Source organism: Cryptomeria japonica, chromosome 7 (genome assembly GCF_030272615.1).
Source record: "Cryptomeria japonica chromosome 7, Sugi_1.0, whole genome shotgun sequence".
Classification (NCBI taxonomy): domain Eukaryota; kingdom Viridiplantae; phylum Streptophyta; class Pinopsida; order Cupressales; family Cupressaceae; genus Cryptomeria; species Cryptomeria japonica.
The window spans coordinates 456,246,381-456,271,006 of record NC_081411.1 but is presented as its reverse complement, the minus strand read 5'-3'; the positions used below and the strand labels follow the sequence as shown (position 1 = coordinate 456,271,006).

The 24,626-nt window shown below is 38.3% G+C and overlaps 1 protein-coding gene across 2 annotated transcripts in view; it reads left to right on the top strand.

The window, feature by feature from the left end:
• LOC131065707 (exonuclease V, chloroplastic) overlaps positions 1–24,147 on the top strand; it is a 146,088-nt gene extending 121,941 nt beyond the window's left edge. Inside the window, exons 6-7 of one of the 2 annotated variants that reach the window (XM_058000301.2) lie at positions 23,316–23,398; positions 23,555–24,147. In XM_058000301.2, coding sequence (XP_057856284.2) covers positions 23,316–23,398; positions 23,555–23,768 — 297 coding nt within the window. In that variant the 3' untranslated portion in view covers positions 23,769–24,147. Of the gene's footprint in view, positions 1–20,060; positions 20,472–23,315; positions 23,399–23,554 lie in introns of those variants that run through there. The other variant, XM_059209275.1, reaches the window with a different exon arrangement.
• The last annotated feature ends 479 nt before the right edge of the window (positions 24,148–24,626 follow it).

Here is a 24,626-nt window from a genome sequence, read left to right as displayed (position 1 = left end):
GATTATTTATGGTTAAAACCTACCTAAACTTATGTATTTGCATGATAAACTGAAGAAGTTGAGAAAGTACAACTTCTGAGATCTCAAGAGCATCTGCAAGCAAAATACCTGTCATAAGAGAAGATTGTAAATGTTATTGCAATTTCCAATTTAATGAACAAGTTATATGCAAGACGGTGTATTTAAGAGTTTGATATTATGACTATGACAATAATATTGTTGTCTTCAATATTGTAACAAGAATAGTAATAATATTGAAGATCTTTCTTTTGCTGCAGGTATGGAGGATGAACATATATCGATTTCAATGTCATCCCCTTTCTTTTGAATGATGCATATATAGTAAGGTAGTCACGATCAAGGTGTCACTTGGTCGTGACTCTTCCAAATGTCAACCGATCCAATCGGTGTCTATGATAACTACTCGGTACCATTGTAAATGATAACAGATCGATATAAACACACCCAATAATAGACATTTCCGACCAAGATGTCACTTGGTCGTGACTCTTCCAAATGTCAACCGATCCACTCGGTGTCTATGATAACTAATAGGTGCTATTGTAAATGATAACAGATCGATATAAACACACCCGATAATGAATCGGTATCAAAGCAAACAAGCCCGATAACTAATTCGGGTCAATTCTAATATAACCCGATTATATATCGGTAATGTTTTGGACATGTATTTAATTGCAATTCGATAATGAAGAGGTTCGATATATAAATCATTCAAATGAAATATATATTTGCATTACCGTCTTTCTTCATTTGATGTAAATAGATAGGTATACGGTTTTATCTGATCGATGCTACTTGAATCAACAAAGATTGGAGACAAACCACAATAAAGGCTCTGAAGAAAAATATTATCATTCAGAGAGGGAATGAAAAAGAAAATTACAATACAATCCTTATGAAAGGAGAACATGAAACCCTAAAGAAACCCTAAAGGGATAAAGAGTATTTAATAATTAGAATATTAATACCTACAATATTATTAAATGCCTAAGTTTAGCTTAAGCGTAGAGTATAATAGACTAATAATTAAATAAATAATTATTAGCTAATACAAGATGAACTTAGGGAGTAGCTAAAAAACTAAATGCAGGAAAGAAAAATGCAACTACAAGAAGAAGGGAAAAAATTTGGGTCCCGGCAACAAGGCTTGATGAGGTACCCAATCACAACCAAATCTCTATGAAACGGAGAAATAGAGAAAACCACATGGGAAAAAACTCTACTCCAAAAAGAGATGGGAAAAGCATGCAAAAAAAACATGAAGGAAGGAAGGCCTCAATGAGACCCCCCAAGGACAACTTCCTTCACCCCAAGCATAGAGCGCCACTGAAGATAGCGCGGAGATGCAAAAGGTTTAGTGAAGATGTCAGCAACCCGCTCCTCTGTAGGAATGTACTCCAAGATGAGAAAGCCATCCTGAATCAATTGTCTGATGAAGTGCATGCGAAGCTCAATGTGTTTAGACCTCTGGTGCTCCACTGGGTTGCGAGAAAGGTGAATGACACTCTGACTGTCACACCAAAGAATAGTGGGACTATCAGGAGGGAACCCAAACTCAGTCATCAACTGTCGAAGCCATAAAACCTCCTGACTAGCTAACACCATTGCTCGGTACTCAGCCTCTGTAGATGATAATGCAATAGCAGACTGCTTCTTGCAAGACCATGTGATAGGACTAGAACCAAGGCAAAAGACAAAGCCAGAAGTAGACTTCCGATCTTGAGCATCACCAACCCAATCTGAGTCAGTGAAGCCAACAATTTGAGGGGATCCTGAAGTATAGTGAATGCCAAACTGTGTAGTGCCCCAAACGTACCTTAAAATACGTTTGGCTGTTTGCCAATGGCTCTCATGAGGATCATGGGAGAACCGAGAGACAAGACCAACCGCAAAAGAAAGATTCGGGCGCATATGTGTCAGGTACAACAAATTGCCAACCAATTGCCTACATAAGGTAGAATCCACTGAAGGTGTAGAACAAGCGGTAGACAAAACAACACCTGACTGAAATGGTATGGGTGTAGGCTTGCAAGTAAGCATGTCAAATATGTGAAGCATATCAAGAGCATACTTCTGCTAAAGTATGGAAATCCCATCGGAAGACTGAATAACCTGTAGGCCCAAAAAATAGTGCAGAAGGCCAAGATCTGTCATCTTAAACTGCTCCATCAAGGCTCTCTGAATATCCTGAATGAAGGAGGACGAGCTACCGGTAATGATAAGATCATCAACATAGAGCACAAGAATAACTATATCATCCCCCTGACGTTGAATATATACTGTGGGATCGGAGTGACAACGTGTAAAGAGTGTGGAGAGCAAGGAGTCCATCTTCTCATACCAGGCTCGAGGAGCTTGTTTGAGACCATATAATGAACGTCGAAGTCTGCAAACCAAAGAGGAATCCTGCACAAATCCCTGAGGCTGCTCCATATAGATCTCCTCACGAAGGTCTCCATGCAAGAAAGCACTCTTCACATCCATCTGAAAAACTGTCCATCACCGTGAATCTGCCAGAGAAAGTACAAAGCGAACATAATTCATCTTGGCGACAGGAGCAAAGGTCTTGGAGTAATCAATACCCTCCACATGAGAAAACCCCTTCGCAACAAGACGAGCCTTATACTTATTAATAGAACCATCTGCAACATACTTGGTACGGTACACCCACTTGCACCGAACCAACTTTCTTCCTTTCGGAAGAGTACAAAGATGCCAAGTATGATTCTTCATCAAAGAAGAATACTCCTCATCCATGGCCCTATCCCACTCTGGGTGACTTGTTGCCTCTAAAAATTTGAGGATCATACAAAATGGCATGACTCAGAAGACTAGAACCAGATGTCTGTGCACGAGTACAATAAGTGTCAGAAGGATCACTTGCCATAGAACCAACAACATCAACTGTAAACCGGGCCCACTTGGGCAAAGGTTGAGCGACGGGTGGTGGTGGTGGACCATCAACTGCATCATCCTCAAAGAAGAAGGAATCCTCAAAAGATGAAGAGGGAGGAGGAGGCAATGAGGGAGAAGCTGGTGATGGAGAATCCATCTGAAGAGGGCGCTCATCAAACTAGACATCCCGCCTAAACAAGACCTCTCAGGAATTAGGATCAAACAACCTGTACGCCTTAACATCCTCATAGTAGCCAACAAAAATGAGTGGTTGGCTCTTCCTCTCCATGGCTTTTCGCTAAGCATTTGGAATAAATGCCCAAGCCTCACTACCCAAAACTCGGAATGAAGAAACATCAAGCTTGACATGGGACCAAGCCTCCTCAGGAATGAACTGGCGCATTGCCTTATGAGGCATCCGATTCTGAATATAAGTGGCACAATTAACTGCCTCAACCCAAAAAGCAGGCTGCATAGAACGTGACTGAAGCATACAATTGGCCACCTCTCGTAGTGTTCTGTTCTTTCTCTCAACAACACCATTCTGCTAAGGGGTGTGAGGAACTGATAACTGATGCTACAAACCATGCTCTGTGCAGAAATCTGTAAAAGTCTGATTCACATATTCTCTCCCATTATTTGTGCGTATCCTCTCTATAGAAAGACCAGACTGCTTCTCTACAAATGTCTTAAAGACTCGAAATGAATCAAAGACATCAGATTTGTACTTAAGAAAGTACACCCATGTACGTTTGGAGAAGTCATCAATGAAAGTGAGCACATACTTGGACCCTAAAAAGATGGAGTCGGAAATGACATAAGATCACTGTGGATCAAATCCAAGGGTGCCTTAGCACGGGTGGCTCTGCCTGTAGGAAAAGGATCACGGTGATGCTTGCCAAGTGCACAACCTCGACATACACCATCAGTACACGATATCTGAGGGAGCCTAATAACAAGTGCCTGTGTGCTCATCTGCTGTAAGTATCTGTAATTGACATGACCAAAATGTTAGATTCAATGACAGTCCCAAAGACACTAAGAGGGGGGGTGAATCAATGTCTAACCGGTGAGTGGAATATTTAACCTTATTTACAATTTTGCAACCCGAATCAATGTACCGGTAAACAAGAAATAATGCAGTAAAGAGAAATAATAGAGACAACATAAATGCACACCATAACACAATATTTTAACGAGAAAACCTGGTGTGGGAAAAACCTCAGTGGGATTTGTGACCCACAATATTTACTCACTGGCCAATATGAATAAATATTACTTACAATGGGGGCCTGCACATGCAGGAAGGCCAACTGCTTGGAGCGCACTGCTCAAAAGAGTCTCACTGACTACAATATGGATAATTAAATCCAATACAATGTATTGCTCAAAATAGCATCTCTAATGCCTGGTTCAGTACCGGTTTAAGCTCAGTCATATACCATAACCAAAAACCTTTTGCTGTCCAACAATAATATTTTGTCCTTCTTCCTTGCAATTCTATTTCTATATTCCTATCCATTACATTACATTCCATTACCTTACAAAAATGATCTATAAGATCTCATACATATATGAGTCTATTACAATATACCAAGTCGTCTTACAAATAATTAATTACATTTGCAATAGAATTCATATAAGCAAAACTTTATCCCATGTCGGCCTGAGTGCTAGTATACTTCATTTCCGGTGTAATCTGGATGCTGGTGGAAGTGCCTGCCAGTGCCGGTGCCTGCCGGTGTATGATGTTTGTGATGTTGGTTGGTTGCCAATTGGTTGCCATCAATGACAACATCAACTATTCTCATTAGAGTGTAGAATGCCAACAATCTCCCCCTTTGGTATTGATGGCAACACTCATGAGAAAAATCCAAAACTGCTATCCAAAAATGAAATCCAAAAAGAAGTGTGCTCCCCCTGAGCAAGTGATCTCCTCTGTGCATTTTCTTCATACTACTCTTTATTTTTCTCCATACTACTCCCCCTTTGACATCAATGACAAAGGATGTCAAAAAGAATCAAAGAATACAAAAAAGCTACCTCATCGCCTGTAACCAGTTGGTTACACTTTGAAAAATGTCTGCCAAAATTAGATTTAGGCTCTACATGAATTTGTTGCTGTTGGAGAGAATGGTCTCAGTCTACTGGATCATGCCGGTTAGATAGTGCATCTGTTGCTCCGATGACCGTTCTCCTTGAATTGTTTGCCTTTGATAGCTCAACCTGTTGAGTAATGAGACTGTCCAATCTTGGACCAAGTTTACTTTTGAGTTCCCGGGCCTTTAACCTTATCCTTGCTTTCTCTTTCTCAAGTTTCTCTAACTTTTCCTCATACACTACCATTTCCTGCTCAAAAACTGAGGTAAGTTCTGAAGAACCTATCATGTTGTCCGCAATATCATCTATCTCCTTTTGTGTCTTCTTGATTTCCTCATCTATATCCCCAATCAGATGGTGAGGCTTGCAAGCTTCTCTATACAGCTCCTTATATTCCAAAATTCTTGAGTTGAGTACCGGTAATAATGAATCCATATGCTCATTAGAGTTTTTGATGGTTTTCTCAAAGAATTCTTCTTTCTCTTTATCTACTCTTTTCTTTATAGTATCCTCATTCACCTTATCAATAGTTATGACATTTTCAGCAATGAATTTGGACAATGTGTCCAATTTACCTAAAGAATCATTGATGTGATCTATCTTACAGGTAGGTGCAATCATCTTCAAGATAGGTAATGTGTTATCAATAGCCTTAAATGCTAAGGCATTGCAATCTGTTATTCTCTTGATAGAATCCAATAGAACATTTGTTATGTTAGTGGGTCTGAATTCTCCAGTTGATGTGCTTGGTTTTGCTATGGATTTCCTCTCAACAGATACCTGCCCAATTACCTTCACTATTTCCTCCTTATTTCCATTAGTTGCTTCCTTTTTACTTACATTTTCTTTCGGTTTCTCTGTCTGTGTTTGTACCTCTGCTTCTGATGATTTTTCAGTCTGTACAAGTACCTCTTCAACTGCCGGTTTCTTTGATTCCAATTGCTTATCTTGTTCCGGTATCTCAGTCTTTTGAGAGTCAGTAGTGTGTGCCGGTATCTCAGAGATCTTACTGTCCTTAACATTATCTTCCTTAACCTCTTCAGTCTCTTTATCCACAACAATGTTTATATCTTGTGTATCCACATTCATGGTGAAAAATATTTTAGACTCCGGGTTAGTATCATCATGAGTTACTTCATCAGTTGCCTTATTCGGTTGATTTTCTGTATGTACTGGTGATGCTGAAGTTAATGGAGGGATGTCCTGAGCCGGTGGAGGGATGTTATCTATTACCTTTATAGCAGGTACACCAATCTTGCCTTTTCCTTTGTCCTTTCGGTACACCTTAGCAAAAGATTTGTCTATTTTCTGTCTTTCCTTTTCCTCTTTCTTTTCCTTTTCAACAAAAAAGATATCCCATTTGTCAGCAGTCTCATTAGCAATCTCCTTAACTCTACCAGCCATTAGGTTCACTTGCTGGTGTCCACTAACAAAAACTGACCGGTTTGCCTCAGAGATTAGTTCATCAATTTCCTCTCTAGAGTTTACAGGGTGCACTGCCAATAATGCTTCAACTTTTAGCTTTTTGTCTAATTCCATTACTGACATTTTTTTAGCTTCTAATCTTAAGTACAAGTCATTTGGTAGATCCTCTACAACTTCAATCAAAACCTTCTTATAGATATCTAAATGCAAAATTATACTAGCCTCTATAGTGTCCTTGTTTGAATCTTTGTAGGAATGATAGTACTTATTCACATTGCAAAGATTTCCATCCTGTGTTATCTCATTTACCAGTTCCTCCGGTGTCAGGGTATCTGGTGTCTTAGTCTGTTTCTTCTTTGGTGTAAGCTTCTTTTTAGGTTCCCTTACAGCCTGCTGCTTCTTCCTCAGAGTTCTAGTCCTTTTGGGAGAAGGAGAGGGTACCGGTGAGGGTTTCCTCTTCTTTCTTTCAACTCTTTTGAACTCTGCTGCTTTTCCACTGTCTGTATTCGAAGAAGTAACAACCGGTGAAACATGAGCTTCCGGTTTCAATCCTTCCAGTTCACTGGCAGATATACCACTTATGTTCATTACATTTTCCTTAATTTCCTTTGCCATCTTGGATGCATCTCTAATAAACTTTTCTCTTCTTTTTCTTCTCTTCTGCATTGAGACAACACTCTCAATGGTTTCAACCCTACCAAAGAATTTCTCAGATGGTTCCATACGTGCATCAAGTAGTGTTTTAGCATATGTTTCAAGAATGGGTAAATCAACTTCATAACCCATTTCAGTAACCCAAATAGTTCTAGGGCTAACTGTTTCCATCCATGTCTCATCACGTTTGATAACAAAGCAGATTTGCTTGTCATACTTGTCTACTATGCTCTGGGGTAACCTCTCTCTAGCTCTCATCTTAGTTTGAAAGTTTTTGAAGTAATCTGTTATAATGTTGTCACTGTTAGAGTCCATAGCGGTGATAGCTTCCTTGATTTGTTTGCCTATTGGGATGTCATATCCAAAGTCCTTATGACCAATCGCTGATGACTTCTCCCCATGATATATGATGGGACTTCCTTATGAACATGACGAACTGGTACATCCAGGGCTCAAAAACATTAGAATGTTCAAGACCCATTATCCTGCTGAGGAGGGTTATGATGTCTCCAATCTCCCATTTGAAGTCACAGTGGTATAACTTAGCCAGCCTTGAGAAGGCGGCTCGTGGCTCATGAATCCACCTGTTAATATGACGTTTGCAGTCCTTTTCCCTTTTCTCATAGTACTCAGCTGCACTATCTTTGGAGATTTCCATGTAAATAGGTGTCGGTGGTATTCTGAAGACTTTCTCAATTGTGTCTACGTTAAGACAGATTATTGCTTCGCCATCATCATTTTTAATGGTTCTTGTCTCCTTGTCAAAGTGATGGGAGCAAGCGAGAACAAATTCAGGTTCTAGGGCAGCCACTGGAAAAGAAGATGTGTGATGGATATGGTTGTCCAACAACCGCTGCATATTGCTATCCTGCAGATCCTCTACTCTTTTGACAAATTCCGACATGTCCACATGCCCTATCTCTGTATCTTTTATGCGATCCAAAAGAGAAGAGACTTGAGAAGGTGAAACCTCATTTTGGTATTTATCATATTTATACTTCATCTTCTTCGGAATTGGAGATGACGACAAATCTGACATTGAAGGACAACCTGGTATACTGTGATGAAGACTTAAAAGTGTTAAGGCAACATCATAATCAGCTGCAACTAACATTTTTCCGTCTTTAAATGGGAAGAACTTCAACTCTTGCACTTCACGATTTTGTGAGAGAAAGAGGGGAACTAAATGGGAAATGCCTGGAATCTTGACTTTGACCAATTTCGGATTTTGGGGAAAATTTTACAAGTGTACAAGTTTGGGAAGAATGCACATGCAATCGGATTTTTAAAACCCGAATGCAAGTATACTTGTAAAAAGGTAAATGGAGAAATGGGTGAAAAATGAGAATTAGACTTGCAGGAAATGACGTGAACGGAAAGTATGGATATAGGCGTTATGGGTGGATAAAAATGGAAAGTTTTTGGGAATGGCATTTTCATGAAAATGGGAAGAAATTTGAACATGCAATCCGGTTCTAAAAACCCGATTTTGGAAGGATGGGCTTTTTTCATCTTTGCAACTTGGAATTTCAACAAAAGATGGTTAAAAGTTTTAACCGTAAGGGAAGAACAATGCTTTTCATCCAATTTGTAATCGGGATTTAAAATCCCGAATACAAGTAAAGAGGGAAAATGGGGAAGAACAATGCAATTCAAAAATTGCTTATCAAGGGGAAAATCTTTCTCACAAAACCGATTTTTGGGGGAAAAAACAACATATTTACAAATTTACAACTAAAAAGGAAAATAAGAAAACAAGAAAATGAAACAAGAAAAGGAAAGAAAACATACCTTGTTTCATTCTGAAAATGCCTCTCCAAAAGATGATCAATCTTTGGAAGAAAGAAGAATAGCTCTTAAATAGAGATAAACCACAATAAAAAACCCTAGCCACGTTTTTACCAAAACGCCATAAGCTGAAAAACGTGGCGGCAAATGCAAATAAGATGGCCCAAGGAGGGGTCGAATCTTCTTCCAATTTCAACGCCTTACCTCAGCAATCAAAAACGACTTAGGAGGTTGGAGATTCGTGGCAACTTGGGAGAGAAAATCGTTCGTGTTTGCATATTTAACACCAAAAAATCAGCAATTCGAAACCCTAGAATGACATGATATGTGTTGGCAAATGCACGAGAATAGGTGGAAGAACCCTAAACGCCTTGCATCTCCAACAAATCTCCACAAAAATTGCTTTGAAATCTTCAACAAATCCGTTTTTCTTGGCTGGTCGGGTTTTGGAGAAAGATGAACAAGTTCGATTTTGCATGCATTTGTGAAAATCGGGTTTCTAGGATGAAATAGCAAGTTTAAAATTGCACTTTTTCATCAATAAGGCAAAATCGGGTTTTAAAAATGCAATTACAAGTTCAAAATTCCCCAAAATGCACTTTATACAGAAAATCGGGTTTTTTGGGCAAAATAGCAAGTTTTAAATGTCACTTTATTTCATTTCTAGGCAAATTCGGGTTTTAAATGTCACTTTATTTCATTTCTAGGCAAATTCGGGTTTTGGAGAGAGATGTGCAAGTTACATTTTACTTGTAAATGGAAAATAAAATCCCTACGACAAGTTTTAATAACTTGCACATATGTAATAGAGGTTAAAAATCCCTATTACAAGCAAAAGACATTAAAATAGGGGTTTTTCAAAAGATTTACAAGTAAACTTGTAACTTATCCAAAAAGTCCCTATTATAACTTAAATAACCAAAAATCAACAAGGGGGAAATAAAAAGCAAATTACAAGTTCTTATTTTTCAATAAAGTGCACTTGTAATTAGCCCAAAATTTCCCCACAAAGACCAAAACAAAGGAAAAACATAAAACTTGCAATTCAAGGAAAATTTCCCACCTGCAGTCAGGGAGAAAAAATCGGAAATTGAAGGAAAGACATAGCAAACGAACCCAGAATGTGACGAAATTTGAAATCCATTTCGAGGATGGATTGAGGATTAAGCCAGCCCAAGGATTAGGCGAAATTTTGCCTCGAGAAGCATGCCATAGAGTAAAATTTTCACTTTTCTGACAAAATTTTTATGTAATGGTCCTTCATTTTTGAAAACAAAAATGAGGACAACAAAGTCTTCTAGTCAAATCATCTTCATTCTTCTTTCTGTCTTCAAGATCCTTACATAGCCTCATGGTTAAGTCTTGCATTTCATTCCTCATGTTAGTGTTCTCTTGCCTCAACTTGTCTACAATATCACTAAGAATTTCTTTTTCATCATCATGTTTCTGCATTTGCTCATGAAGTTCTTTTCTCTTATTTTGTGCTATAACCAGGTTCTCCTGAAGTCTTTTAATGAATTCCTTAGCAGTCCTTAGATCATCTTCAAGTTTGATATTCTTCAATTTTTCTCCATCAAAATCTTCAAGAGCTCTTTCCAACTGTTTTCTTAAATTCTCCATCTGTACCAGTTTTAGAATCTTCCTCAAGTTGTTAGAATCTTCCTCAAGTTGTTAGGCTTTTGCAAATAGAGGACCATGCTCTGATACCAATTGTTAGATTCAATGACAGCCCCAAAGACATTGAGAGGGGGGAGGGGGGGGGGTGAATCAATGTCTAACTGGTGACTAGAATATTTAACCTTATTTACAATTTTGTAACCCAAATCAATGTACCGACAAACAAGAAATAATGCAGTAAAAAGAAATAATAGAGACAACATAAATGCACACCATAACACAATATTTTAACGAGGAAACCCGGTGTGGGAAAAACTTCAATGGGATTTGTGACCCACAATATTTACTCACTGGCCAATATGAATAAATATTACTTACAATGGGGGCCTGCACATGCAGAAATGCCAAATGCTTGGAGCGCACTGCTCAAAAGAGTCTCACTGACTACAATATGGATAATTAAATCCAATATGATGTACTGCTCAAAATAGCATCTCTAATGCCTAGTTCAATACTAGTTTAAGCTCAGTCATATACCATAACCAAAAACCTTTTGCTGTCCAACAATAATATTTTGTCCTTCTTCCTGACAATTCTATTTCTATATTCCTATCCATTACATTACATTCCATTACCTTACAAAAATGATCTATAAGATCTCATACATATATGAGTCTATTACAATATACCAAGTCGTCTTACAAATAATTAATTACATTTACAATATAATTCATATAAGCAAAACTTTATCCCATGTTGGCCTGAGTGCCGGTATACTTCATTTCTGGTGTAATCTGGATGCCGGTGCCGGTGCCTACCGGTGTATGATGTCTATGATGCCGGTTGGTTGCCAGTTGGTTGCCATCAATGACAACATCAACTATTCTCATTAGAGTGTAGAATGCCAACACAAAACGCTCATGCCAAAGTCTGCTCACTGAATCTGCATGTGCTACAAGAGAAACACTTGAACCATCTGGACTCTCAAAGCCATCAAACTGGTATAACCGAGAATTAGGATCAACACTGCCAGTAGCCACAACCAAATCAGGATCATGGAGCTCTCTAATAACCACATCATGTGGTGAGAACTCAACTGTTTTACCAGAGCCAAAATGACAAATCTGATAAACAGAGAGGAGGTTCGTCGAAATGTCAAGAACCTAAAGAACATCCCGAAAACAGCCACCTGTCAATGGAACAAAACTTGAACCTGAAACTGAATGCTGTGCTGAGTCACCAACTGCAATCTGTAAAGTATTACTGTGAGCAAGTGAGGTAACAAGCTGTGGTGAGCGTGTCATGTGGTGAGAAGCCCCGGGATCAATAATCCAAGTGGATGCAGAAGGAATAGCTCGTACAGAAAGAGCATGTCCTTTCCCAGTAGAAGAGGAAGATGGAGGCTGAGGAGTAGAAATATGATGCTGCTGCATGGCTTCCTCCAAAGCCTCTAATCTTTTCCAACAACGAGAAACTGGATGACCTTCTTTGCCACAGAAATTGCAAAGTTCATTTGATTTCTTCTTAGTCTTGGAGGAAGTCAGGACTTCGGTTTGTAATCAGACTTAGGTGGTGGCTTGGAGGGACGCTCACTGCCAGCTGAATCCTTCTTAGGCTTCGGTTTCTGCTTCTTGTTCTCTTTAGATGTATAAGCAACCAATGCTTTTGGCTTTGATCTTGTGAGAGTGTCCAACTGAGATAGGCGAGCCTGCTCACGAGTCAAGCGATCACAAAATACATCAAAAGAAGGCATGGTGAAGCGTGTACCAAGGCATCCATAGTAGAATAAATTGTGGAAGCAAATATCTGATAGGGACCTTGAATCTTAGAGAGAATCAGGTAGATACACTCTGTGTCTGTCTTATTTTTACCACAACTGTGTAGGATAGATCTGGTGGTTTTAAACTTGTTCAGAAAGTCCTCAATGTGAGGAAAAGACTTAGGTAACAAGGAAGAGAGCTCAGCCTCAATCTGTAATGCTCGAAACTCATTGATAGTACCAAAGAGAGTTTCAAATTTGGACCACATAGCCAGAGGAGTGAGCAAACCATCAAGGTGAAAAAGCAAGTTGTCTGAAACATGTAAGGAGATGACACCCATAGCCTCATCCATCTTATTCTGGTGCTGAAGAATCTCAAAAGGACGTTGCAATAGCGGCTGATCCGCATCCAAACAGGACCACAAACCTCTTGATCTGAGAAGCCTCATCATACGAGCTTTCCAGAGGTGATAGTTCTGGGATGTAAGAAGCTCAACTGAAGAACTGACCATGTGTACCTGTACCTGGACCTGGACCTGCTCTTGATTTTTTTAATTAAGTGATCTTTTAGACTAGACAGAAGATGCAAAAGGGTTTTTTTTGTTTTTTTTGAGTTTAGGTGTTCTGATTTTTTGAAGTAAATTACAGAAAATAGTAAAAAAATAACACCCCCCACAATATGTAAAACAAAAAACCAGTACAATCTGAGAGCCAGAAAAGAAGACGAGCTTAAAAAATGCGTCAGACACTATCTTGTGTACTTGGTGATTTTGCTGGAAAAAACTCCAAATCTGAGTAGGGCTCTCCGAGACCTTTCCGACGCCTATTCGTTTTCCGAAAACGGAGTCCATTTGCCCAAGTTATGGCTCTCGGAGTGCAGAAAAAAGCGCCGACTTGGACGGCAAAAAAAAGGTACTAGATGAAAAATCAATAAATCTCACCTCCAGATCTGAATAGAGCTCGAAAAAAACTTTTCGAGGCCTATTCGTTTTCGAAAATCCGACTCCGTTTACCCAAGTTGTGGCAAAAAAACCTCCCCCCCGTCAAAAAAGCTTGCAAGAAGGAGCAAGAGGAGGAGAGTTGGCAGAGGTGGCGCTCTGGTTAAGCAGCGGCGGAGCTGTGAGCGACGACAGGAGGCGCGGAGCAGTGGCGGGCGGCGGAGTGGCTGCCGAGCGAAGGTGGTGAGGCGGTCTGGGCGACGGGGCGGTTGAAGAAACCGCCTGCGGTAACCGCCGACTGCAAAGCTGGCCGCGACAGTATTGGAAGCGACCTGGGCACATCGTTAAAAGGCCCGAAAAATGATTTTTTTTTTAATTATTATTTTTTGTCTCGAAAAACGTGCCCTATAAGGGCCAAAATTAAAAAATAAAAATTCAGAGCTAAAGTTGTCCAAATTGGACAAATTTTATATGAAAATGGGGGTTTTGGGTATTCTGAGCTCAATGTTGAGGTCCGTTTGAGCTCAAAATGCCCAGAAACAAAAAAGTACCCCAGATCCAAACTAAAAAACTCTGAAAAAAAAACAAACTGAAACCCTTGCCTCCAGAGAAAATTTTCTGAAAAGAAATCAGGAACAAGCAGCAGCAGATGTAGGCTCTGATACCATGAAGAAGTTGAGAAAGTACAACTTCTGAGATCCCAAGAGTATCTGCAAGCAAGATACCTATCACAAGAGAAGATTGGAGACAAAACACAATAAAGGCTTTGAAGAAAAAGATTATCATTCAGAGAGGGAATGAAAAAGAAAATTACAATACAATCCTTATGAAAGGAGAATACGAAACCCTAAAGATGTGCAACCCTAAGGGATAAAGAGTATTTAATAATTAGAATAATTATTAAATACCTACAATATTATTAAATGCCTAAGTTTAGCTTAAGCGTAGAGTATAATAGACTAATAATCAGTGTTCCACGGGCGTTGGGGATGGGGGGACGGGGGGACGAGGGGGACGCGTTTTCGGGACGGGGGGACCAAGGGCTAAATTTGGGGACGGCGGCGGGGGGGGTGGCGGGGTGGTGGTGCTCATATACTTGTACATATACATATCGTACTTGAAAAACTAGTTTTGAAAAGATGTATGACAGTATTACAGTGTAAGAATTACATTTCAAATGAGACTATAGGAAATTTGAAATACTAAATCTAAATACCAAGATTTCTAAGTTGTGTTGTTATATGGAGCCTGATCAAACTCGGAGGTTAGATTTTCCCTACTTCTATCGGCGCGGTTTCCCCCTATATTTTTCAACGGGGGTTTGGGGGCAGCGCCCCCAAGTTGGGGTCAAGGGGCATCGCCCCTTGCGGGGTCAAGGGGCAGCACCCCTTGCGCGTTCCCTGTCGCGATACAGGGCGGGGTCGAGGGGCAGCGCCCCGCGAGGCCAAAAATACTTTTATTATTTTCTAAAGGCGTCGGGTGTTATTTTTCCATTGGCCCACGTCCAATTAGAGTTACCCCTTAACCCTCAAAAAACTTAAAAACTCACTTTTTTTAAAAATTTTAATTTTAAACATTGCATATAAGTGGGGGCGACAGGAGACGTCTGGGCGTCTCCCCGTCCTTGGAGAGACGTTTGCACGTCTCTTGAAGGACGGGGAGACGCCCAAACGTCTCCCAAGGAGACGTGGAGGCGTCTCCATGTCTCTTTGGGAGACGCCCAAACGTCTCCCAAGGAGACGTCTCCACGTCTCCACGTCTCCCTGGGAGACGCGGGGACGTCTCCACGTCCCGGTGGCGTTTGGGTGGTGGTGGCGGGACGGCGGGGGACGTCGCGTCCCCGTCCCCCCGTCCCCGAGACGTCTCTGACGGGGGGACGCGCCCAAAAAGGGGGGGGACGCGTCCCCGTGGTTCACTGCTAATAATTAAATAAATAATTATTAGCTGATACAAGATAACTCTAACATAAACTATTATTAGCAATTAAATTGTTGAATGCCAAGTGTGTGTAAAATTGTCAATGGCAATCTCCATGTATGGCAACTGTTTATGATTATGCCTATAATAAATATTAATATTTGCCAAAGTTTACAGATTCGGATTCAGAGAGTACTTGCCAAGTCCAAATTTTTTGTCTTGACAAAAACTTGGCAACTTAAAAGTACTAAAATTTCTTATAAAAGACTCTTTTTTCTTGCAAAATTCAATTAGAAAATGTATCAAATGAGTCTAAAATATCATGACGAAGTGTTTTTTTAGTAAATTTGAATCTTGAATACCATATGGATTACAAAATGACATCATCTTGGGAAGCCTAATAGTAGATACAATAGCTAGCTATTAACTAATAACTATTAGGAATTTATGATAATTGTCTTTGAAAATCATCATCATAAATTTCATAGCTAGAGAAGTTAAAGATTACAAGGTTTTACATTTTCCTCTTCCCCAATCTAGTGAAAAATTGGGAGGTAGAGTGTATGGTCCTTGCACTTGATTGTGGCTCCTTTCTTGGCCTAGAAATTTGTGCCTGTGGCTGCACCCTGTTGGTAGATGGCAGTGGCTCCTCCTCCATCATATCAATGTCATCCAATCCAATCTCCCCTGCTTCTACTGCAGCCACATCCTCCATAGCTTGTCTCTCGAAATCTGCAATCTCTTCCTCTGTAACCAAGGAGGCCTCATCATCCTACACAGTCTAGTCACTTTAGGGAGCAATCTCATCCAAATCAATAAGTATTTCTGGTCTTGCACCTTTCTTAAGTGAAGCCGAAGGTTGTATTGCACAAAAACAAGATCATTGAGGTGTCATTGTGTCAACTTATTACTCTTCTTCATGTGAATTACATCAAACAAAGTCCAGTTGTGCTCACAGCCAGAAGCTCTACAAGGTTGAGACAGAGCATTGGTCTTTGCAAATTTGGGGTATTTCCACCCCAAAATTACCACCAAGAATGTGTAAATAATATATTCAAGTTTTTGTAAACAAACAATATTCTATTAATAATTGTAATTTATAACTTGCAAGATATAAGACTTCACTTTTTCTTACTTGGTGTTTTGGGTGTCTCTTCTTGTATAGTTGATTGCAAAGAAAACAACCTCTCCCTGACTGACTTTTAATTCTGCAACTCTAAAAGTTTGAGGTCTCTCATTGCATCTGTAGGTGTCATCCTCTCAACTATTGTAGAATCAAAAAGAGCATATTTCAGATGATTTCAATATGAAAGAAAGGGTTTGACAGTAGCTCCAGCAGTATTAAGATTTTCAGAAAATACTTTTCTTATTTTTGTAACAGCAACATTGTTAGTGTTCCAAATCATTTTGACAACATTGTGTGCAGCAGTTTTGGGAAGGAAATTGAAGTCTAAATTACTCAGCTGCATTGTTATTGAAGCATAGTAATTTCTTGTCAGTGTTTTTGGGCAAAGTTGAAGAGATTTTTGACTTTTCTAGCAAAAGCAGTCATAAGGATTCATCAGTATTATGGGCACAAGAACTGTTACCATGTTCTATCTGTAATATTTTCTTTGGTAAGCAGCTACAGCAGTCATCTGGGAATTTATTTGAAATTTTCTTCAACAGTCAGCTGCTAATATTAATTGATTTACTTTGTATTTTCTTCCCAGCCTACGAGGTTAGCAATCTAATAAATTTTTGTTTGGTATCTATTTATTGCAGCAGTCATAGACAATGAGAAATGTTTAAATCTGAATGTGTGATTGTTTAATCTTTACAAAAGAATAATAACATTTACTTCTCCAATTTGTTAGTGAACAATTAATTCCTATGCATTTTCTCAAATGATTTTCAAGCATTTTCTAAATGCATACAAATCTCAGCTGTCCGACTGTTTGACTAAATGCCTGTTGATCTGAATAGCGAGTTTGTTGGAAAAAAAAATTGGATGGGGACATTACAGTATGTATGAATTCTTCACTATATGCTGATGTAAAAGTTTCAACATAGTCAACTTTATCATGCTGAAGATTAGAAGATTTGGAAATAACCAGAAGGTTTTCTTCAACTTCATGCAATTTTGATTTTTTCTCACTCTCTCATCATAACTGCTGTCCCTTGAAGTTGCCTAAACACTTTCTTTTCATCGTCCATGTGAGCAAAATTTTCCTTAATTTCTGAGTTACCGGGTTCGCCCCTGGGACGCCTTGGTACGGGTCCGGGTTCGACAGGGTCCGTGGTACGGGCCCGGTTCGAAAAACCCAGGGTGGGTTCGACCCTGGTTGAACCCAGTCAAACCCGGGGTTGAACCCAGTCGAACCCGGGCGGACCTAGTCGAACCCAGTTGAACCCGGGCGGACCCAGTTGAACCCAGGCGGCCCATAAAGTTAAAAAACAAAGCAAATTTTTATTTTTTTTCAATTCCGCCTTGTAAAAAGTGAAAATTATAACCTAAAAAATACTTCTAAAACATTTTATTGACACATTTCACCTCATTTGTGTTGCAAACAAAATTTTTATGAGAGCAGGTTGAAGAAAGGTTGAACAAAATTTGGCTTCCAAGATCAAAGAGGAGGAGTTGAAGACTGATTTTAGAAGCTTCAACAAGTGTTGCAGCATCATTTCCATACATTTTCAAGTTTCCATTGGCTGCAAGAGGTAGGTTTTTAAACTTTTTTTTCCAAGTATTTTTGTTTCACAAATTGTCAAACATGAAACTTGAATTTTTTTTCATTATTTAGTTTTTGTTTTTGAATATGTTTATTTTATTTCTTGCCATAGGAACTAGAACGGCATCTACATCTTCCTCCATTGGCAATGAACAAATAATTGCAAAACAATGAAATGATCCAAATTCTCCCTTATGGAAATATGTGGACATTATAAAACAACTTCCGGGAGGTGGGGGATTCCGTTGGAAATGCCATGGATGTGATATTGAACGTAATAGTTCATATTATCGGGTGGTAGGCCATTTGTGTGGAATAAAAGGAAGAGGCATCAAAAAATGCCCTGGAAAAAATGGTAAACCTATACCAGATGAGATAGTGATGAAATATATTAGGGAGCATGAGGCGGCAGAAGAGAGGGAAGCCCGTAGATTGAACCAAACCGCATCAAAGAAAACAAGGGGAATGCAAGGCCCTTCTAATCCCAGTATTGTAGTAGAAGACCACCCCTTCTTTGCCACAAATGAACCTCAAAGTGAACCACCCTTGACACGTAAAAGAACAAAGGGGCCTTTAGAAACCGCATTCCAAAATGAGAGTAGAGACAATGCTGATCAAGATATAGTAAGGTGCATTTATGCAAATGGGTTGTCATTCAATGTTGTTCGCTCCCCATATTGGAAGCAAATGATAAAAAGTGTTAATGAGGCACCAAGAGGGTATAAGGGCCCCGGTTATGAGAAGGTACGTGGAACATTATTGGAGAAAGAGGTGAAGAGGGTTGAAGATGCACTGAAACCCATAAGGGATTCATGGGTTGAGACAGGTGTAACAATTGTTTCAGATGGGTGGAAAGATGCTAAAAACCGTCCCTTGATCAATGTCATAGCGGTGTCCCCTAAAGGGGCAATGTTTTTGAGAGCTGTGGATTGTGAGGGCCAAATAAAAGATGGCCAATTTATTGCAGAAATTTTCATCTCTGCCATTGAGTCCGTGGGACCCCGCAATGTTGTCCAAGTCATAACGGACAATGCAAAAAATTGTAGAGCTGCTGGTTTGTTGGTTGAGCAACGCTATGATCACATCTTTTGGACACCTTGTGCGGTACATTCACTCAATCTTATGCTACAAAGGATTGGGCAAAAAATAAAATGGATCAGAGATGTGTATGCAGAGGCTGAGGACATCTAGATGTTCATCACAAACCACCACGTCTCAAGGGATTTTTAGAACCTATTCGAATTTGGAGCTATTGAAGGTAAGTGAAATAGTAATTTAATTTTACATTTTCTGATTTTTTTGAATTTTCAATGTTAATAATATCATTGTGTAAGCTATATTGTGTATTCTTCTTTAAAGTTTGGCTTTATTTTTTAATCATTTGGCATTAATTTGTGTTATAGGTTGCTGAGACCCGTTTTGCATCAAACACAATCGTCTTAAGACGACTTGTGAAAGTTAGAGTGGCACTATGCAATATGGTGATCAGCACCAATTGGACTGTATGGAAGCAAAGTAGCACTGAGAGGGCAGAAAAAATTAGGGATAGAATATTGAATGAGAAATGGTGGGATCTTGTTACATATCTCCTAAGTATCATTGAGCCCATCATGAGCATGATTCGCTATACAGACATGGATAGGCCTTGCATAGGTGAGATTTATGATGGCTTTGATTCAATGCTTGAAAAAATAAAGGTCACTATAAATGAAAAAGAGAATGATCCTCAGGAGAAATTCTTCAAAGAACTGGAAGTAATTATTGTAGAGAGGTGGAATAAGATGACCACTCCTTTGCACCTTCTTGCCTATGCCTTGACACCTAAGTACTATAGCAATCAGTTTCTTGATAAACCAGGAAGGATTCCACCATGGAGAGATCTAGAAGTATCTGATGGGTATAAGGCAGCATTTCTTAGACTATATCTCGATGATGATTTGCGAGATGTTGTTACAAATGAGTTCATAGAATTCGCAAATGGGAATGGTCTAAGTGTTGATGCACTTCGTCATAGATCCAAGAAAGATGCTCATAGCTGGTGGTACTTCCATGGCACATGCTTCCAACACCTACAACCCCTCGCTATAAAAGTTTTATCACAAGTAAGTTTAATTAATTAAAATTTTAAATTTACAAGTTTTAGTTTATTTATAGTTTACTTTGTCTTCATAGGTTGCTAGTAATTTTATTTTTATTAATGTATAACTTTAATTGTTTACTTTGTCTTCATAGGTTGCTAGTTCATCTGCTTCAGAAAGAAATTGGAGCACATACTCTTTCATCCACTCAGTAAAGCGCAATAGGCTGCTATCAAAAAGAGCGGAGAATTTAGTATATGTGCATTCCAACCTACGTCTTCTTTCACACAAACAACATGACTACATACAAGGGGAAACAAAGATGTGGGATATAGAGCCAGAGCATACTGATTTGGATGCTCCTGCTTCTCAGCTTCTTGCATTGACACTTGATGACTCGGAAATTGAGCCAACTTATAGTGCAAGTGCAAGTGGCATTGGCTCATGTAATGTCAATGTCAATGAGGAGGAGGAGGAGGAGGAGGAGGATGAAGAATTAGATGATCCATTTGATGATTAAACTTTAAGTTTATATTGTTGAAAGTTGAAACAATGATACTTGAATATTTTGTCATTTTGATATTAAACTTGATGTATATGATGCTATTATCAATTATGGGATGATCATGATGCTATGATTACAAGTTTATGTTTGTTTTGTTGTTTATATGATGCTATGTGACATGCATATTTTAATTCATGCTTATAGGCTTCACAAATATCAAAATATATATATATATATATTTACATGTTTTTGTACTAACGAACCCAAACGAACCCAAACCCCTTTTCAAAATTTTGCCATACCGGCGTACCGGGTTCTTCGAACCGGAACCGGAACCCGAACCCGAACCAGCAACCTAGATATAAATGATAAAACATGTAGCAAATCAGTAACCACTCTAAAAACAATCTGCACTCAGTTCTTTGATTCTATGCAATGTATCAATTCCTCCAGATCATTATTATCCTTTAATTACCTAACTCATCAGATATCCCCACTGGGACACTAAAGAACCTCTTTTGTAGCTCAATGCCCTCGTCTACCTAGGATACTTTTTCATGTTTTCATGTTGAACACCCATTGTGATATTGGTTCCAACTGATGCGTAGATGTCTTCTAATGCTGAAGATAACAAGGTGTTGTGCAATAAAACTAGCTTTCTGGTTTTCTTGAGGCAAGTTCACTCCTTTTGATTGAGTAGATAATATTGTACGTGGAGATGATCATCTTAAGAGAAAAATACTAATCTGAGAAAGAACTCAGATAGAAAGCTTTTTGTGGCTCTAGGGCTCTTCCCCTATGCATCTTAAACCATCAATCAGGTCTCTCAGGTAAATGTGAGGCTCCTCTTTAGCTCTTTTTGTATTTGAGGACCATTAAGCTTTGCAACAAAAACCTAAACATATTTATGTTAACATCTACATCAGAGAAGCAAAAATCTTCAATAAATCCCAATTATACCCAATTTTTTGCGAATCTTTCTTGCAGACAATTTTTCCTCCAAAAAATCCCCTTTTTAAAAAATCGTTGACTGCAATTTTCAAGATTTGTTTTGCATTTATATTGCATTTGAAACCTTAATCAATGTCCTGCCAATTTGTGAAACCCTCGAAACTTGCAAAATGGCAAAATATTTAATGAATAGCGCAATTGTGCAATATTTTGAAGGCACAACTACAAATCGGAGCTCATCGGAACATGCATAGAAGGTATAACTAGTTGCCAATTTGCAGAGAGTTAGGAAGTGGTGCATTTGAGTCAAAGGCTATGTTAACATCTACACTGCTGAATTCTTTAGAATCCTGACTACTGAGTACTTGAATGTTGAACTTTTTTTATTTTGGTTCTAATCCGAGGTCTGATTCTGCTTAGAAACTACCTGTTTCTTGAGAATCATCAATCCTTTCTTGAGAATATACCATGAACATTCATGAATTTTCTAGGAAAGACCTGACCATTTCAAGCAGTTTCTGGGATGAACCCACAACAAACTTATTGAAAATTATTAAAAAAATAGAACAAACTTAACCTTAGCTAAACCAACCTATTTTTGATACTCCAACAACCTAAGCCAACCACCTCTAAAAACCTATCTTAATTTTTATTTTATTTCAATGCTGACTAAGCTCAACATTGATATTTTGTTAATATTGGATATTGATATGATTTATACATTTTCTGACCGCATGTCTTAATTAATATTAGGATGGAATAAAAATAATTTTTCATTATTCTTGCATAATTTAAATTCAAATCTTTGTGGTGAATATCTAAAATGGCACTACAGAACAATTTAAAACAAAAAGTGTTGGGTATGGATTACCTCTCAGATTTGTATAACTGTGAGACAATCAGGCTTATAAAGCATTAGATGCTCGAAGCACTTTACCAATATGACTTTGGGGTGCAAGTGCGTTGGTGGATGATAATGTCATAAAACATGTATTCACAATATTGATGCGATAAATCAGATATTAAAAAATGTAGACCATTTTAGGGCCATAACATTTAAGCTATTTTGAACCCTTGTGAGCGTAGCTTCTCTGTTCTTACAGAAATCTAAGCATCAGAGAAGATAGAGAATAAAGATTAAATAAGGTCCATCAAGAATGTTGTATGCCTCCATTTAGAGATTTCCCAGGATCTGGAAAGTAAAAAGTGATTTGAAGAATAGTTCTATCAGTTTTCAATTAATTGTGGGATTTCCTTACCCTTTCTCCTGGCCAAGAATATGTTCTGCATGTTGCAAAGATGAGATCGCCATGCCAACATTGAGGTAGCATCTAAAGGTTGAGAAACTTTGATAATGTGTTGCCAAATTAACAGTTTGTAAATTTAGATTTATATAATTAACAACTTGAAGGCTAAAAGTAACCAAAGCAACAAGAGAAAGTTCAATTTTCAGGGAAAATTTACAAAACGAGCACAAGTATGCATTCCCTTAGGGTAGGTCAAAATAGCCTGTTAGGATAGTTTGAAATTTTCCATAACTTTTTTGCCGATATTAAGCCACCCTGATCTGGTCTGCTGAAAATCTTAACTCTAAAATAACCCCAAATTTGGTACTCATTGTAAACATCCATATTTTCAATAAAACGGTCCAGATCTGGGCATTTCTATTGCCTATCAGAATAGGACACCTTCAGATCTGGGCATTTCTATTGCCGATCAGAATAGAACACCTTCAGATCTGGGCATTTCCAGTGTGGATATAGAAAGTTTTCAAAAAAGGGTTAATAGTGACATTTTTGCTTTAAATTTTTTAAAACAGAAAAACATCCGCAGGTTTCACTGTGTTTTACTTAATAAACACTTCACATATAATAATATCTTAATTGACTGTAGTCCTTAAAGTTCTTTGTTCATTGACAGTACGTTGTATAATCTTTATTTCGTTGACAACAGGTTCAATCACTGGATGATTTAGTCAAGTTCTATAAGAGGACATGTAAATCACTTCCTTCAGCACATAAGTCACTTTTGATAAGGTAAGTAATACATCCAAATATTGTATCTTTGTAGTTAAATTTATGAACTAGACATATCTGTGGATTTCTGGAACTTTTACATACTTTTAATGTCTACTTGCTGCTTGGAATTCACATTTTTTTATACGACGTTCATATTTTATCTACTTCTTGCAGGTATGAGTTGCAAGCTGACCGGTCCTTACTTGCAGAAGATGATTTCTTATTTGAAGCAACTTCATTTGAAAATCAACTTCATTTGAATTTGCAATATTGGCTAGGTCAAAGAGCAGCTACTTTTGTGGCTTGGGATGAAAATTGGAAATGCAACTATTGTTCATTTTCAAATGTATGTCCAAGGGTTCAAATCTTATCTCAAGAGAAGAAGTAACAGCTTTTATATTTGCCAGATATCAAATGACTAGAAGATAAGCTCATCCTGATTATGGGATCATGTTGGGTGATCCAGTATGTCAGTGTTTTTTAATCTATGATCTATTAAGAAGTTTTTTAATTATTATCAACTTTGGAAGACTCAAAGAATTGATAAGACATTCAAGTTGGATCACATAGATTGACTGTGTAATATTGTGTAGTTTATTTATATATTTATTTGTATTGTTAAAAATGAGAATCGTATTATACATTAAGAATGGGAGATGTGACTTCCATTTTTTACTAAAACTAGCAATTGCACCTTGGTGTGCAATGGGTTCGCTGAAGAGGTGTGGAAGGTCAATTAGAGAAAGTTTTGGTCTATATTTTGCATACATTTGGGCAATACACGAGGTTAATCGGTAGGCCATTTAGCAAATGATGTTTGTGCAATAAAGGTCTTAATGGAGAAGTGATAACTGCAAATCAAATATGCACCCACTTACATGGATCCAAACATGACTGAAACAAAACCTCAGAATCAAGAAGACAATCGAACTTTATTACAAATATACTCAATTAGAAAGATAATCAAGCGTCATTATCAATAGACTCAGGTTATGTTTGTAATAAGGAGAGATGAATGAATTGCAAAATAGAGATAAAGGGGGAGATGGAATAAGAAATATATATAGTGATAGATAGGAAGAGATAGATATAGAGCTATAGGAAGAGAGTGAGGGATAGAGAGGGAGACATGTCTAGAGATAGACTTGGAGAGAGGAATATAAGCTTTTAAAATGTAATCAAATTATATAAATTTTTTTTAAAAAAATTTAGAGGGAGATAGGAAAAATAGAGGGATAAAAACTTT